Here is a 16,901-nt window from a genome sequence, read left to right on the forward strand (position 1 = left end):
ATTTTCTTTCAGAAAACTATTTTGTTTTCCTTTCTTGACAAAAACGGCCATAACAATTTGAAGTACGTAAAATATATTAAGTTTTTGGTTTTTAAACACTTAGAAATTATTTGAAAGATAAAAAACCAGAAATATTTTACTTGATAAATGAGAAAACATGCCTTTTGACTTCTGAATGCCTTTTGACTTCTGAATGCCTTTTTTTTTAAATAAATGTTTATTTAATAACTTTAGTTTTCTTACCCCTACAGCAGCAGCTGTGTTATAAACAGAATAAATCACAAAAAAAAAAACCACAAAAAAATGAACACAAGAAACTCTCACATCTTACTCAGAAGTTTGTAAGACTAAAAATCTGATGGATGTTCAAGTGCATTCTAGACAAGACCACTAAAGAAGCCATTATTCCATTTATGAAATATTCATAGGCTTACTCTGCACATGCTTATTTGACCTTGACTGCCTCCTCAGTGAAGATGGGGTAGCGAAGACATCTTAAACAATTAAGTCCATAAATATTTAGAATTTCTAAAGAGTATCAACTGAAAGAAGTTAACTCATGGTAGTGATTACTAAACTCATCGAGATAAATCACACACAATGCTTTTTTTTTTGCTTTTTAACCATACCCTTATCAACTGGAAATGGGCCACCATTCTGTGCATGTTGGAGGTTGTGTGGAGATCTCAAGAAAGCCTCAAGATGATGTTCTTGTAATAAACCACAGTAACAAAGCCATTGAAAGACTATTTTGAGATCCACATTAAGAAGGGATGAGTGTTGTTCTGGCGTGTTATTGACAGAAACAGAAATATTGATGAGGACTTTAAATTCATTGAGTTCAATTCCTCCTGTCGCAGGCAACCATACCACATAGTCCTTTCATAACTGTTCTTTTCTCCTGAACCATCTTACAATCATTTGCCTTTTCAAACAGTCTCATCATACCGGCAGCTCAGAGTCATTCTCAGAGTAGCTAAGTAACAGAATCTACATATTTTTAAGTGCTGTGTTTCTACCTCACAGCAAGAAAATATTTTTATTTCTTAAATACAAGTTTTCTGCTTTATAATACAAAAATTAAACTAAACATCAAGAGCAGCTAGTTTGTCCTTTGAAATACAGCTACTCCTATATACTTGATGATGTGTTCCAAGTTTCTGTCGTCAGCAGTTTCCATCATTTCACTCCTACTTCTACGCTATTGTTAAGGAGACCATTAAACAAAATTGATCCCAACACCAACTCTTTAAGAACTGGTCTTCCATCCTCTTTCTGATCCAGTAATTTCTCTATCATTTTTCTTCAGACAGTTTTTTGCCCTCCTTTAATTAATCTATGCTTATTCTAGTTGCAGTGATTACGGGGCACTCTACAAAGTTCTCCACTGAAGTCCACAATGTATTTCCTGCCTTGAAGAACAGCAGCCATCTTGCCAAGAAAGCATCTCATGCTTATTCCTAACATCATCCTATATTTGGATACATTTCTTTTATCTAGATAGACTGTGAAATCTTCCCCACAAGATCTTCCTTCTTGCCTGGAATGCCACTGCCAGATATTTTCTGTTGTTCTGAATAAAGATCACCTACACATTAAATGCTATGGAAGAATCAAGAAGGGACAAGAAATCTAAAAGGAATCTAATTAATTATTTGGATAAAAATGATCAAAACCCACAACTCTACTCCTCCCCTTTGTGAAAACATAAGGCAAACAGAAAAATGTTTATATTTTAACATCTCTGTTTCATTCTGTTGCGCTCATCTGCCATTCCAAACATAGTGCATTTACCCAAGGAAGAATTCTAGTGATTTGGTGACATCTGAACTAAAGTCTATATACAGATATATTAACTGTCATCTTTTCAGCAGAATCTACCCAGACCTTGTGGATTGGTTGGGCTTGTCTTGGGTTCAGCTAATGATTATAAATGGCAAAGAATAGCTAATTTAATTGCAAAAGGTAATGATGCGGTGAGCATAAGATTAGTTTCACCCCAGAAGGTAATGTCCTCAAAACAATAATAAAGGGAGCGATCGAAAGGACAGGAGAAGCTTGTCTTAATGCAAATACAGGCAAATATTCCTGTATTAAATACTGTAACAAAGAAACAAGTTAGCAAAAAAAATGTTGAAAGGGGGGAAAAAAAACCTGAACCCACAGAACTGTATGGTAAGTTATGGTTAGTAAACATTTCCTGGGACAGGCTGACCAGCTAATTCAGAGAATGAACACACTAGTAATTTTATTACAAAGAAGCTCTGAAAATATCAGGAACCCTAAAATTCGTCAGGCTAATTCTAATTAAACAATGTGACTTGTAACTCCCAGACAGACAGGGGAGGTGCACCCAATAAAATACTCTAAAGTTTTGATCAGTGTAGGCAAGCAGAAATTTTGGCCTATGCAAAATTTTAAAGACACATATATTTTCAGTTTTTCACAAATACTACAGCTGAGTTTTAGATGAACTTTTTCACAAACATTAAAAGTTCATAAAGAGTAGCCTTGTGTTTACCTCTTGCCATTAAAATTAATACTGCCTATAATGCATGCCTAACCAAAAAGGAAGCAATTGAAATGTGTTCTTAAAACAGGAAGACCAGTGCTGCACCAGTGCAACGAATACCTCCTTACTTCTATTACCTGATACAGATACAGTGGACCAGATCCTACTTTTAGTTAATGATGATGATGTTATTCAACTTGAACACTATCGTGTTTTGACAAAAAGGGAAAAAATTCAAACACACTGACATTTTTATTATCTTAATCCTAGGCTATTGATTTATTCAGTTAAAATAATGTACACACACACATACAGAGTTATTTCACTTATAAGTCTATAGAAATGGGAATATTTTGTAAAGACTTTTTCTTCTCAGCAGTCCCTACAGAATATATAAGTTTACTAGCTACTTACTGCCCTGTCACCATCTGCTAGAACCAAACAGCGTGTTAGGTGATAAGACATAAGGTGGCTAAGATGTGAAAAATGGACAACCTTTTAGCCTAAGGAACAATAAACACAATGTTTCTTATTATTTAAATAATCTCCCTATGTATCTGCATATAACGCAAATGTCAACTTCCCGGCAAGAATTTTCTACACAGCACCAACTGACGCCTTGTATAATCAGCTATAACCTCCAAAAGAACTGTGAGTGGTGTCCATGGTCTCTCTTCAGAATTTTTTTTTTTTTTTTAAATACATGCCCCCTTTTTAATGCTGGTGAGAGGTGATTTTTTGCTGTAGGTTGTTCTGTACCTGTTTTCAAGGCCAAAAAAGCTCTTTTTATTAATACCCCAGAAAAGTGTGTTTTTACACTGACCAAAAAGCATTAAAATACAAATCATGTGCTTTTTAGGGTTACGACATATTTTGCATTCAACAATCCCTTATAAAGAGGATATACACAGAAAGAAATCACTATTTCACCAACAGCTTATTGGCCTACAAACACTCCTTGTACATGGTGATAACCAAATGGAAAACGTGTTTATTGCTTACCCCGACCAATGCTATCTGTCTTCTAACCTACTTGTTCTCACAGACTTCTCTCTCACATTCTAAATACTACAGCTGCAAAGCATGGGGTGGAGTGTTATTTTTTGCTTGTTTTTGCAAATATAAAATTGCTACAGAATAACAGTTACTGTTTTTCAGCCTTCTATGGATTCTAACAGGCAGTTAATCTCTTAGGAAGGAGGTAATCTTCAAAGATTTCAGAAATACCGAGCAGTTGATTCTAGGCCTGAAAAAGGCTATGATACTGTCCTGGTTTTGGCTTAATTTTCTTCCCAGTAGCTGGTATAGTGCTGTGTTTTGGGTTTAGTATGAGAAGAATTTTGATAACACACCAATGCTTTAGGTGTTGCTAAGTAGTGCTTACACTAGTCAAGGACTTTTCAGCTTCCCATGCTCTGCCAGGTGCACAAGAAGCTGGGAGGGGGCACAGCCAGGACAGCTGACCCAGACTGGCCAAAGGGCTATCCCATACCATATGACGTCATGCTCAGTATATAAACTGGGGGAGTTGGCCAGGGGGCAGCGATTGCTGCTCGGGGACGGGCTGGGCATCGGTCAGCGGGTTGTGAGCAGTTGCATTACTTGTTTTTCCTTGGTTTTGTTTCTCTCTCTCTCTCATTGTTTTCATTTTCATTACAATTTTTAAAAGTTATTATTATTATTATTATTATGTTTAAATTATTAAACTGTTCTTATCTCAAACCACAAGTTTTCTTACTTTTGCTCTTCCGATTCTCTCACCCATCCCACCGAGGCAGCGGAGGGTGAGCAAGCGGCTGTGTGGTGCTTGATTGCTGGCTGGGGTTAAACCACAACAGATACTGGACTTCAGGTTGTCATCATTTTAATTACTAGAAAGTCTACAGCAGGCATTTTAAAGAGATGCTCATGCTTTCCTCACAGTCTTTTTCAGCTGGACTCTGGGTAACTCAGGAACCCGCAGACGTGTTTGAGACAAATTTGTTGCAGACAAAAATTCAACAGGAATGCAACAATACCAGCCATCTTAGAAGAGATTCACCTGGCTTTAGATGCCTGGAGATATGTTTTCTGAGAGTCAAGTTTCCATGGACTTTCACTATTAAACTTCATTTTAAAAATGGTCACTGACTCGGTGATGAGTCAAATATCATCTAAGAGTAACTTAAAATTGCTGGGGCAGAAGACTGATAACAGTAAACAATTATTTCCAGGTAAAATTTTAATCACAAGCAATTCTAATTTACAGTGGACTCACATGGGATACTAGATTATTTTAGACAGAAATATAGAGGATCAGTCAAATTCTACATCAGGTCTCCTGAGAGCCTGACTGTAAAATCTAAACACTCCTAACTTCTGCAAACTAAGGTTTTGAACAGACATTTCAAAATGCTCCTGTCTGAAGATGTCAGTCAAGGGTTGATACATCTACTTTCATAGTCTTAGCTTCATTAGATGAAGCAGGTTTTTTGATGCAGAATTTCACTTTTGGTATTTCTTGTTTCCTTTTATCAATTATAAGCATATAACAAATGTCACAAGTTAAATCCCCTTAGTTCCTTTATCACTTACTTTGCCTTCTGGAGTCCTTATTTTGCCACCAATATTTGATGCAGTACAGGCATATTTTAAAAGTAACAGAATAAAAGATATTCTAGGTAAGGAACACTAATTGAAATACTGAAGGGATCAGCAAGCTGAATATTGCCTTGAGGACAGAAATACCGATTTCCAAAATGGTGCTGCAATGACATAGTTTGGTGAAGAGTCTAGTCCTCTCCAAAATTATGCAGATCCCAATTCTAGCAATAGAAGGAAAAGAAAATGGATTAGGAAGAAATCTGAGACAGTTATGAGAAAGTGGTTGGGATAGTGAGTGAAAAAACTAATTAACATTCGAAAGAACTTCAGCAAGAGAGGACAGAGCTGCCCAAAGACAGAAAGGAGAAAGGGAAAATGCTAAGTAGTCTAGTAGTCTCAACACTTCAAAGAGACATGAAGAGCTATGGCATAGAAGCAGCACCACCCCCAAAAGCAGTTTTTCAACAGGCTTAAAGAAGGCATTCCAAAAAAATTCTGTGTGTTTCACAGGCATTAGAAAAGAAATACTGACTTATGTAGGAGTAATGCAAATCCAGTGGATACAATGCTACAGACAAGGTCCTGGAGGTTAGTCTTCAGAAACTCTCAACATCAATTTGATAAAAACAAACACTACTTTGAAGAAGCCTGGGAAGGTAATATAACACTGATTGAAGATTGAAGTTCCAGGTAAAAAAAGCACTAAAGTTTCCTCATCTAGTGAAGGAACCCAAAGGGCTTAATTATGAACATAAAGGATTAAACTATATTACATTACATTGATACAACGCAAAATAATAGCAACTCAAGACTTCATCTGTTTGCACACAGTCAGATGGTACAACATTGAAGAGTTTATGGACACGTCTTGACTCTTTAAGCAACTTCCAGTTGAAAAATCTGATTCTGTAGCATCTGAGAAAAGAAACTAACCCTGAACAAGTCAAAGCGAGGAGTTAACTCAAGAAGTGACAACAGATCAACTGAATAATAATGTCCTTGACATAATCAGTTTCCATTTTTAAGGACAGACACTGACCTAAATGACTCTATACAGAAACATTCCAAGATTTCTATATGCAACCTATGTCATTATACATAAATAAGCAGACTTTTTTTGTTTATCTGTAAGATGTGGCATAATCTGACAGAAATCTATGCCAATGACACCTTTTCATATATGTTCCTGAATAAGATGGTTTTAACAATGAGTGAAATAATCTGAAGAGACAGTATGGTACTAGATTAAATTCATACTGAGAACTCAAAGCAGTGCACAGTAAATAGAGAAATTTATATTATGCTTATATATACAACAAGCATTGTAAATTAAATAGAGGTATTAACCAACATGAGTTAATATACTATTATCTGAATTCAATAACCTTTGGCTTTACCAATCACCAATTTTTCTCTCGTACACATTCATCAAGTTAGCATTGCTTTATTTTAGATTATTCACTGTAAAACCAGTAGGAAAGGAAAGGCAACTCTAGAAAAAGGAAAACATTTAACAACTAGCAACAGATACAAAAATACTAAGTTGCCTACTCTTAAACACTTGCATTCAAGACAAATGATAGAGTATTCATTTCTCCCACCCACATTAAAGTCAACAAGATATTTCTGAGCAGTTAAAAGATTAGCAAATTCTAGGCTAGGGAATGTCGTTGTTTCTACTATATTCAAGTATACCATGATTTGTTAAAAAAAAATTCTTACCACAGCTTTGGCTGAACTTTCCTGCAAATCCCACAATAATATGTTATTATCAGCCAGTGAAATAATCTTTTTACCGTCTCCCATTGGTTCCCACATTACACTGTAAAACAGAAACAGAAAACAAACAAAAAAAAAACAACCTAACATTAAAATCAGTCAGAATTTGCACTAGAAAGCCATTTTAACTCTGTGGATCTAATCTATTCCAAAACATACTATACCATATTCCTTATGGTTTCCTTCAGCTGAAATCCATCCCATAGTTTAAGTGCAAAATCTGCCATTAACTAGCAATCTAGCAATTTTTACACATACTAGATGAACATTATTGCAGCACCAGTTACTTAAAAGCTATGTGGTACCAAACTCAGGCTTGCTTATGGAATCTTTTCGTCAGTGCTAACGTACACATCCTTTTCTTTTTCTTTTGAGTGCCCTTTGACATCCCACCCAAATCTGTCAGATAAAGGAATGCCATCCAGCTTCCCTAGATGCTAGCGTAACTGTAAAAGAGAGCTTCTCTAAATCCTTACTCCATTTGTTATCCATTCTGCATACTGAATCATACAGCGATCATGCAAAACAATGATTATGTCATTGTAGCAGTCATTCTGCATACATACACAGAAGCAGCCAGAGACCTTGACGTACACTCACTTTCGAGTGCTTTAGCTTGAAACCTCAAAGTTCTTCATATGTACCGTTGTGCATCCTTTATGAAGAAGCACCAAAAATCATAAGCCTCAGAGCTTTCATGCAAACCTCCTCCAGTTCAGCAGCTGTCATCGTGACTCAATCAACATATACCTTTTACCTGTGATTCACCAGTTTCATGCTATGTGTGAAGGAATGTAAGAAATCAGTCCTCATCTCTAGTTCTACCTATGAGAAGCACCATATTCAAGGCAGTCAGTATGGGCAGCACAGCTAAGCATATGCACTACAACCCTAATAAATTTGCTGGAGATAACAGTAAGGTTAAAAGAATAATACTTATCATTTGATGAGAATAGGTTTCCATACCCAACTCTTTTAAAAGAAAGTTGTGCAACCTCCCAATCATCTTATAGTGACACAATATAGCTGAAGGCAGAGATCACAACTTTAGTATCAACAGCTACGTGAAGAAACGTCTTCCCTTCTCTAGATTAAAAACTTTACGTATTTGATATGCTGTTCTCATCGTCAGTGCATATATGAAGAAGTACCTCTTGAGGTTTGTCAAGAGTCCATCACTAGACCGAAGTTTTCTAGTCTGTTTAGCTTTTTGCATTAATCAATTCAGTACCTGGATTGCATGGTTGCATGAGTGGATGCAGCCTTGGGCAAGTGAGCCCAACGTTAGGCAGCTACTAGCTACCTTCCTAACTCGGTGCTGCACACTATGCATGCTCCTATTTTATCCCCAATTTTGCATTATTCTTAGCTTCCTAAGACAGTGGGCTGGCCCGACATCTAAGCCACGGAACTCCATCTAATCTTGTGGCATAAAGCACATGGAAAAGAAAATAGGAAGTTGCAGGTAACAGAAACAAGTGACAGTGTCATTTTTTCACACCATAACTGAAACAAAACCTCAGTTATTCTCAGCTGATACCTTCCTCTCAAAACTCTCTTTCTTCTTCCGTGAACAGTTTCATTGCTTTTTACTCTGCACTTTTAGTAAAATAAGCATTAGATATACAGGCAGATGACTACACCTGTTTGCTGTTATAGAGAAGCCAGACTATGCAGAGAAAATAGAAGTATGCCAAAAAAGAAAAAAATTAACAAGTAGATGAAAAAGCTGGAACTATAACTAAAAGGGTGTGTTGGCTGACTCCTCAATCACTGAAATTTTCCCTAAGGCAACAGAGCAGACCAAAAGGACTAGCTTCTGCATCTATCTTCTGCTGGACCATGACCTGCATCCTTATTATGTTGTCAATCCATGGAAATTAACTACTTATAAAAGTTCATTTGTAATGAGCTCTCTTGTATTAGGACAAAACCACTTTGTTTAGCACATTAAGCTACCATCATGTTTTTACATGTGTTTTAACAAGGCCATGGAACTAGAATGATTCCATGATTTGCTTTAAATTAGGCTGTTTTGTCTCTAGTATTGCCAATCTTATTTTCAAAAGTGTTTCTTGTTAAAGTTCCATGGTACAACTTAGAAAAATTATAAGCAACTGAAAATGAGTGTTGATAATAAAAATTATGATGCAGTTTCAATTACACATTCAATCATCATTTTGCCCATAATAATGAGAAGTACCCAGCTGGCACTGGCATGGTTATTTCAGAATTTCATATAGTTCTGCTACACAGATCTATCAATTAGATCCTTTCAAGAAATTAAAACATTTTATGAACACATATAACAGGATAAAAAAATTAATGCACTATAACCTGCATGTGATCACAGCTAACCTTCCACAATCCAGTTTTCCAAAGTGAAACTGAAAGACATCAGGATCATCACACAACTGAATGGGTAACTAAGAAATCTTCAAGTTGATTCTGATCACATTTATTTAAGTCCATAATTTTTCTTACATATTGCTGAAAGTATAACTGGCATTTGGTGCTGATATACATAGATATATTTTTCACTATACACAATGAAATCTGGTTTGACCAATTAACTCTTTAAGAGTTCTTCCAGCCAGAGATCAATATTCTTTATGTCTGTTGATGTATTTGCCTCTTTCCTGCACTGATCACTGAACTTTCAGTTGTAAAAGCTAGATTGGAAGCACTTTCTTTGATGTTTTCAAAGGTAGAAAGAAATTTCACATCTTTGAGTGTCACTGAGCTTCAAGGTAAAGAATTTTTATAGCTGAATATATTGTGCTAATTAGAGCCAATTATAACCCACCTGACATACCTGGGAATGAAAAGGTCTCTCCACATTCACTCTGTCCTTGTGAGATGCCCGTTTTCCTTCTATTTAATTTGTCTTTTATGAAAGTTCATTGTTTTATGGGTGTGGTTGTAGTGATCATTCAGATTTTATAATCTAAGCGAAGGTTACTCAAATCACTCTTTGTAACATATTCAGCTGTATTCTGTAGTCATGACTGAATGTTAAACATGAAATATCATGGAGAAGGGGGGAAAAAATACTGGTGAGTGAAAAAAAATGGCTTTCAAAGATATAAATTTTAGAAAAACTGAAGTTTTCATTTAAAACAATCTCAGACACAGCAGAGGTGGTGATAATCTTTAAAAAGGAAAACAGATAAACCAGGCAATACCATTTTCCTGAGTGTGCCAACAGTTGCTGATGCTTACAGTTTTCGGTAGCAGACAAGGTAATCATCAAATTCACAGCTGCCACTCAGAAACTGAGTGTCAACTTCACGGCTGCTCTTTAGACAATCTATAAACAGCAGATAAGCAATTATATTTGTTGCCTTTTACCCTATTTTGTTGTCATCTGACTCCTGATGCTTCAAAATTAGCTTCTAGCTAGTAGTTTTTGGTAAAAAAATTAAATCCTACAGAGAACGTTTTCCTAGTAAAGAAAAAAGAGATTTTAAAATATTCACTCAAATGCACACATGAAAGGACTCTATTATCTGTGTTTTATACTGAAAAGATAGTTAAAACCATCATTTAGTAATGTACTGAGCATTTACAAATGAACAATTCAAAGTTCTCCATTACAGACTAAATAAGAATAAAGCAACATACAAACGCTTTCATAGATGTGAACTGCAGTCAGCCACAATGTGTTGGACAAAGCAAGCATTAACTACTGCTTCACTATAACTACAGAAGCGACAACCATTTGTTTCTATAAGCGGAAAAATTTTGCTGGACTGAAAATTCTCATGCACTGCAAAATAGAAAATACACCCAAACATTTGGTAACTCAGCAGAACATTCTTGTAGCCTCAATGCAGCCCATCAGAAAAATTCATGTGTTACGAACCCAAATATCCTGCCTTCTTTGCAGCAGAATAATTCAGATGTAAAGGTCACTCTGCTAATCTGGTGATTAGGACTTTATTCTAAGAGTAAGGAGATCAGACTGAGGACAGTCTGGAGCCCACAATTCTTACTCCTTACCCAAGTGCTCTACAGAGTGGCCACATTTCTGAATGAAAACAGTTCTGGCTATTTTGTAGTGTACTGAAGTCCATGCTGCTGGAAGCACACGTAAGTTATGCTGTATCTCAAAATTCTCAGCCACTGACATATATTTCAGTGTCCAACTCCTCAAGACACAGTAAAACAAGAACCATAGCTTCCTAAATTAACTGAAAGTTAAGATAAGGTGAATTTATTTTAGGTGCCTTGAATTTATTTTAGGTGCCTTTTTGGCTAAGAGGCTGCTGAGAAGAATGAGAAATGAAGTTAAAGATTATTTTGGACAAGAACCCCAGAGACACCTGGGCTTTATTCTGGCTCTTAACTTATTTTTACATTCAGAAAAATAACTGTTGTAGAAATGAATACAAGAGTATACCAACAAAGAGGTGACACAGAAAAAGCACTTGCCTCTAAAATGTTTTTAATTTTTTCCTTAAATTATCATACTACGGTGTTGACAACCTCAAAGTCTTTTTGAAAAAAATCATAAAGCAGAATGCAAAATAATAAAGGGTCATCTTTAATATTTGTATTTACTTCACTGCATCTCCTTGTCTACTGCAGCTTCAATTAAACAAGTTTATAGTGAGAAAAAGAAGTGTAATTCTTGCTTTACAGGCCTAATCATTTTCATCATTGGAAAGGTATTTATGTACCTATAAACACAACAAAGACAGTCTGAATCCAAGGAGTTCACAATCTAACAGAAAGCATGCTAGTGAATTTGTTACATGAAAGCAAGACATAGGACTCATTGATTTTGAGTAGGAGCTCCTAAATATCCATTTTGTAGAAACAACTATTAAATTCCTGTTGAGCTATTCATGATTTAAAGTGATGACCAACAGGTGAACACCTCCATAGTTCATTAACAAATCTCAGACTTCTGTCTGGTTGGCCATGGCGTTACATATTAATAAAGTTTAAAACAGCAAAGCAAAATCGTGCAAATTGATTATACAGACTCTACATATGAACTAAATTGGCAAAAACTGTCACTAGTAACATTTCAAGTTGTGAATCATTATAGATGGGAATCAACATCTCTAGTCTGTAGTTCAACCAACTTACCTACATTCTGTATATACTTGCAGCACAGTAAGGTGGTGGATGCAAAGCACAAATAAGCTATGCAACCAAATGGGTGAAACCTACTTTATAAAAAGGAAGCTGTGACTAACCATTTTCAGACTCAAGACATCAGTCAACCATGCTCTACTGTGTTTATTTTTGAAGCAATAAAACACACAAGTTCCATACACAGAGAGTTCTTTTAGAACATGTGGTGAGAGTTTTTACAAGTATAACCTACAGTTCTTCACATTTCCATAACCTAAGAAATCCTAAATTCCTTCCCATTGACTTGTGCATGAAGCTGATTCTTTCTTCTGTATTCAGAGAGCCAGTCCACATGAAAATCTCACAGAGTAAAAAACCCATGGGTAGCACTACTTGGAATCCATGCTACAAAGTAGTTTTGTAGCATGGTATTATCAAGGTCATGGGGGTTCTCCAAGTTCATTTGGTATTGCAGATAAGTCCTTACACAGTTGATTAATCAACAATACTATGAGGCTATTTTTGCCTGTTTGTTGTCACATGTATTATTCCAGACAGATGAGGAATACTAATTCATCTTTCCATAAGTTCTTCTTTAAAGGTAAAAAAGGTATAGCAGATTTTTTAGGACACTGCCTTCTCCTCTAAGGTCTGCCTCTTACTAGCGTATCACTAGATATCCTGGATTTTTGCTCAACTTCATGCTTGTTGGGATAGACTGTTCTTGAGCCTGGAGGAAGTGATCCTTGAATATTAAACAGCTTTCTTGGACCCCTCTTCCCTCTAGGGCCTTATCACATGGGACTTATTCAAGCAGATCCCTGAAGAGGCCAAGGTCTGCTCTCCTGAAGTCAAAGGTTGTAAGCTTGGTTTTTGCCCTGTTCCCTCCTCTCAGGATCCTGAACTCCACCATCTGATGGTCATTACAGCCAAGGCTGCCTTTGACCTTCCCATCCACAATCAGCTCTTCCTTCGTTATAAATATGAGGTCCAGCAGAGCATCTCTCCTCAGTGGCTCCTCTGTCACTCAGGTCACAAAGTTGTTATTGATGCTCTCCAGGAACCCCCTGGATTGCTTATGCCCTGCTGTGTTGTCCCTCCAACAGATACTGGTGTGATTAAAGTCCCCAAGGAGGACCAGGCCCTGCAAATAAAACGCTACTTCTAGCTGTCTGTAGAAGGCCTCGTGACAAGGAGTCATACGGAAAGGACGAGGGGTAATGGGTACAAGTCAAATCTGGGGAGATTCCAATTGGACACAAGAGGAAAATTTTTCACAATGAGAACAATCAGCCATTGGAATAATCTCCCCAAGGAAGTGGTGGATTCCCTAACATTGGACACTTTTAAGATTCAGCTGGACAGGGTGCTGGGCCATCTTGTCTAGACCATGCTTTTGCCAAGAAAGGTTGGACCAGATGATCCTTGAGGTCCCTTCCAACCTGGTATTCTGTGAATTCTATGATTCTATGATCTAATTAATCTTCCTGATGAGGTAGCCTACAGCAGACAACCATTACTGTGTCACCCATAGCGGTCTGCTCTTTAATCCTTACTCACAAGCTCTCATTTGGCTCACCATCCATCCCCAGACAGAGCTCCGTGAACTCCAGCAGCACTCTCACAGAGAGGACAAGACTCCTCCTCACCATCCCAGCCTGTCCTTCCTGAACAGCCTCAGTACTCTTCTCAGTTTTGTCTGCAGCCATTTTGTCTATCCAACCTGAGTAACTGACAAATTACTTATCATATACGGACAACACATTTCCTAGTCTTTGAAGTGCTGTTAAATACAGTTATGACAATATCAGGGTACAAGACCCATGGCTTCCCCTGTTCTGGTGATTTCCATTAGGCTGGAAGTTATAGCACTAGTTTGGTTTGACCATAGTAGTACCGTTAAAGACTAACGTGTCTTCAGTTCATTAAGATCAAAAATGCACTGTCACGGGATATTTTCATAACAGCTCTACTACATAAATGACAGCTTACTAACAGATGTCCCAGTACTTTTTTTGTTTGTTTCTGGGTGGTTTTTGTTTGCTTGTTTGTTTGTTTTTAAATGAAATCTGGAAGGCTGTTTTATTCTCCTTTATTTTCTTTTGGAGAGAGAAGAGCTTTTCTAGGGGTGGGTTTAATTCAAAAGGTTATGCATTGTTTCTGACCTTCTATGAAACATCAAATACAGTCTAAAGAATACAACAGATTAAGAAAGTTAGTATTTCCTCAAAGTAATTAATAGTGGATTTTTTTACAATAGTAATACTTAAATATTATGGCAGAAACAATCACAAATAATACTCTAAGGCAAATACGCAAAACCCTTTTAACTTCATTATGTTTCGTCCATGCCTTCCCATATCGCTCAAGTATCTACACTCAAGCTGTCTACATATAGGACAGCTCTTGCAAAAGTTTTGTTAAGTTTCTGTCACATTATCATGATGAATATTTGGCAGTAGTATTTTAATTATCCTACTGTTACTGATGGCTGAAATATCTGAGGACTCGATGGCTATTTCAAAACATTTTGGAAAGTCTTTTTTTCTTTTTGCAAGTGTTTTAGAACAAGTCCACGTGAGATACATGTGCTGAGACAGCAGAACGCATTATAGCTGTAGGGTTTTTTTGGTGACACATCTACAATAAGAAAAGGTCGAGAGCATATGCAGTTAAATTACTGTAGGAATGCAGTGTTTTGGCAACATAGTTTATGGTGCCTGTTGAACTCTATACCCCATGCCAGAAAAAGCACTTTACAAAGCATAAAGCTGTGTATGTGCTTGGAGGATTTGCAGATACTATTACACAGACAAATCTTTTTAACGGTTTTAGGAACAACTCACTGAGGAGCTGAAACGTATTTATTAATATGAAAAAGAATTGATTGACAACATGTTTCTGACAAGAAACATGGCCAAAGAGTCAAACTGTTTGAAAAAGTATGTACAGTTCAAAGATCTACATGAGTATTAAAAGTTGTTTTCACTTTCTTTCTTAACACCAACAGGAAAAAGCTTCAAAGTATGGAGGAGTAACACATTTCACATAAGCAGACACTGGTGACAGATTACTGTCACCCAGAGATAACTGCTATATACAATGAACAGCACATGTAGAAGAAGAGAACCCCCCAGCATGTATATGACTTTCCTAATGGAATTGGGTGGGGCGTGGGGAATCCGTGTGTAAAGCTAGGATTCATTTCCAAAGCAGATGGACAGAAGTCACATAACCTCTATCATGCTACAATATACTGCTCATAGAGCAGCTGCTGCCATGGGCACCATTTCCATTTTGTTGCTTGAACAGGGCTTAAAAAACCTGCAAAATTAATATTATGGATATGTGACACGTCATGAAAGCAACATATAACCGGATTGTCTGTCAAAGATCAGTAAGGTGGTGAAGCTAGAAAAACTTTTTAGTAGTATGAATGCCTGGCAGGAAAGCACATAGGGAGCTGTCAGGTAAAAGTTCTGCCCAGCCTCTGGAGGCCACACAATGCCAATAGTTTTTTCCATTTACTAATGTAAAGATTAAGGGCTGAAACAAGCTTATTTGTGAAACAGCTGGAGTGGGCAAAAGCAATCTCTGCAGATTCATTTTAGAGGAAACACATATCTACTTTTGGGGCTGGACAGAATTTGAGTATTTTCATATGGGATTTTTCAAAAAATGGCAACATGGATATAGCATATCCTTGCTAATTTATTGCCGTTTGTAACAAACAGGCCATCTGCATGGTTGGACGGGGGGAGAAAACCCAACAAAACAGAATATTCATCCGAGTACATTTCTCCAATGATTTGAAACATGTGCTTAAGAAGAAAATTATGATTGCCTAGGATCTGCAGTGGTAGTTGAAGAAAATCACTACTCCTCCTGTTCAAAAGGACAGCAAACCCAAGAATGATAAAGGTTTACGCAGACCTGGCACAGATGTACCCTCTAACACCCCTAAGCCAGTGACTGTGGACACTGGGGGAATTTGAGGTGAATAGACTGCAAGAAGCGGTGGGACTCCAGCTAGTGTGGTCTCAGTAAAAAACCTCTCCATCACCACTACCCGAGACTGAACACCGGGCTGGATGGACTGTTTGAGGCTACAGGGCACCCCTTAAGTTCTCACATACATTTTACCCAACAGATGCACTTAATTACAAACATACAAGGACCATTTTTTTCATCCAATAGACATTCAAGACATTTCAAAGCCCTGAATTTTTAACTACCGTGTAAGCAGGTCTCAGCACTTCATCTATAATCATCCCAAAATATTGTGCTAGGAAAGAATTCTACTCTGAGGAACAAATATTCTAAATAGTAAATGCTTAATGGGCTTTTGGAGAGCAAACTGGAGTCTGAGACCAAGAAAACAGGGACACCTGTTCAAAGCTAGATCCTCATGAACACTTAAAATTCTCCTGCATTTTTGCACAGTTCTGCAACATCACTTTTTTAACATTTCCCACCATCTTTTTAAGCAATTTAATAAAAACTGAAAATAAAACCAGCTGTGAACCATTTAACCTGCAAAATCAGTTGGGGCAGACCACAACCCTAATTTTTTAGTGCTAAGAATAGCTAAAGTGGCATCATAAATAGGAAAAAAACCCTTTTAAAAATAGCTCCGTTTTCTTTCAGCAGGGAAAAATCTCAACTAGTTTGACTGTAAAACTAGGGAATATGACAACATGGTGAGAATTGAAGCAAAAAAACTACTTTCAAGTTTGGAAGAAGTGAAACAGTACTCTAAAAATCCATCATTTTTTACTTGTAGAGTAACACAATTTCTGTACTACTCTCTGTATTATGATTCACAAATCCAAGGTAAACACAAACAACTGCAAAGACTTCAACAAAACTGATTTTCATTTTAAGCATATGAAATCTATTGAAATTATCAGAAGTGGTCATAAGTTAACTGAATACATAAAGC

The 16,901-nt window shown here is 36.9% G+C and overlaps 1 protein-coding gene across 5 annotated transcripts in view; it reads right to left on the reverse strand.

The window, feature by feature from the left end:
• Positions 1 to 16,901, reverse strand: part of EIPR1 (EARP complex and GARP complex interacting protein 1) — a 96,900-nt gene that overhangs the window by 22,154 nt on the left and 57,845 nt on the right. For all 5 annotated transcript variants that reach the window (XM_087774193.1, XM_087774192.1, XM_087774191.1 and 2 more), the window contains exon 5: positions 6,818 to 6,917. In XM_087774193.1, the coding sequence (XP_087630319.1) occupies positions 6,818 to 6,917 (100 nt within the window). The remainder of the gene's footprint in view (positions 1 to 6,817; positions 6,918 to 16,901) is intronic.

Source organism: Nipponia nippon, unplaced genomic scaffold (assembly GCF_047370975.1).
Source record: "Nipponia nippon isolate SJK-2023a ecotype South Korea unplaced genomic scaffold, ASM4737097v1 scaffold_4, whole genome shotgun sequence".
In the NCBI taxonomy this organism is placed as follows: domain Eukaryota; kingdom Metazoa; phylum Chordata; class Aves; order Pelecaniformes; family Threskiornithidae; genus Nipponia; species Nipponia nippon.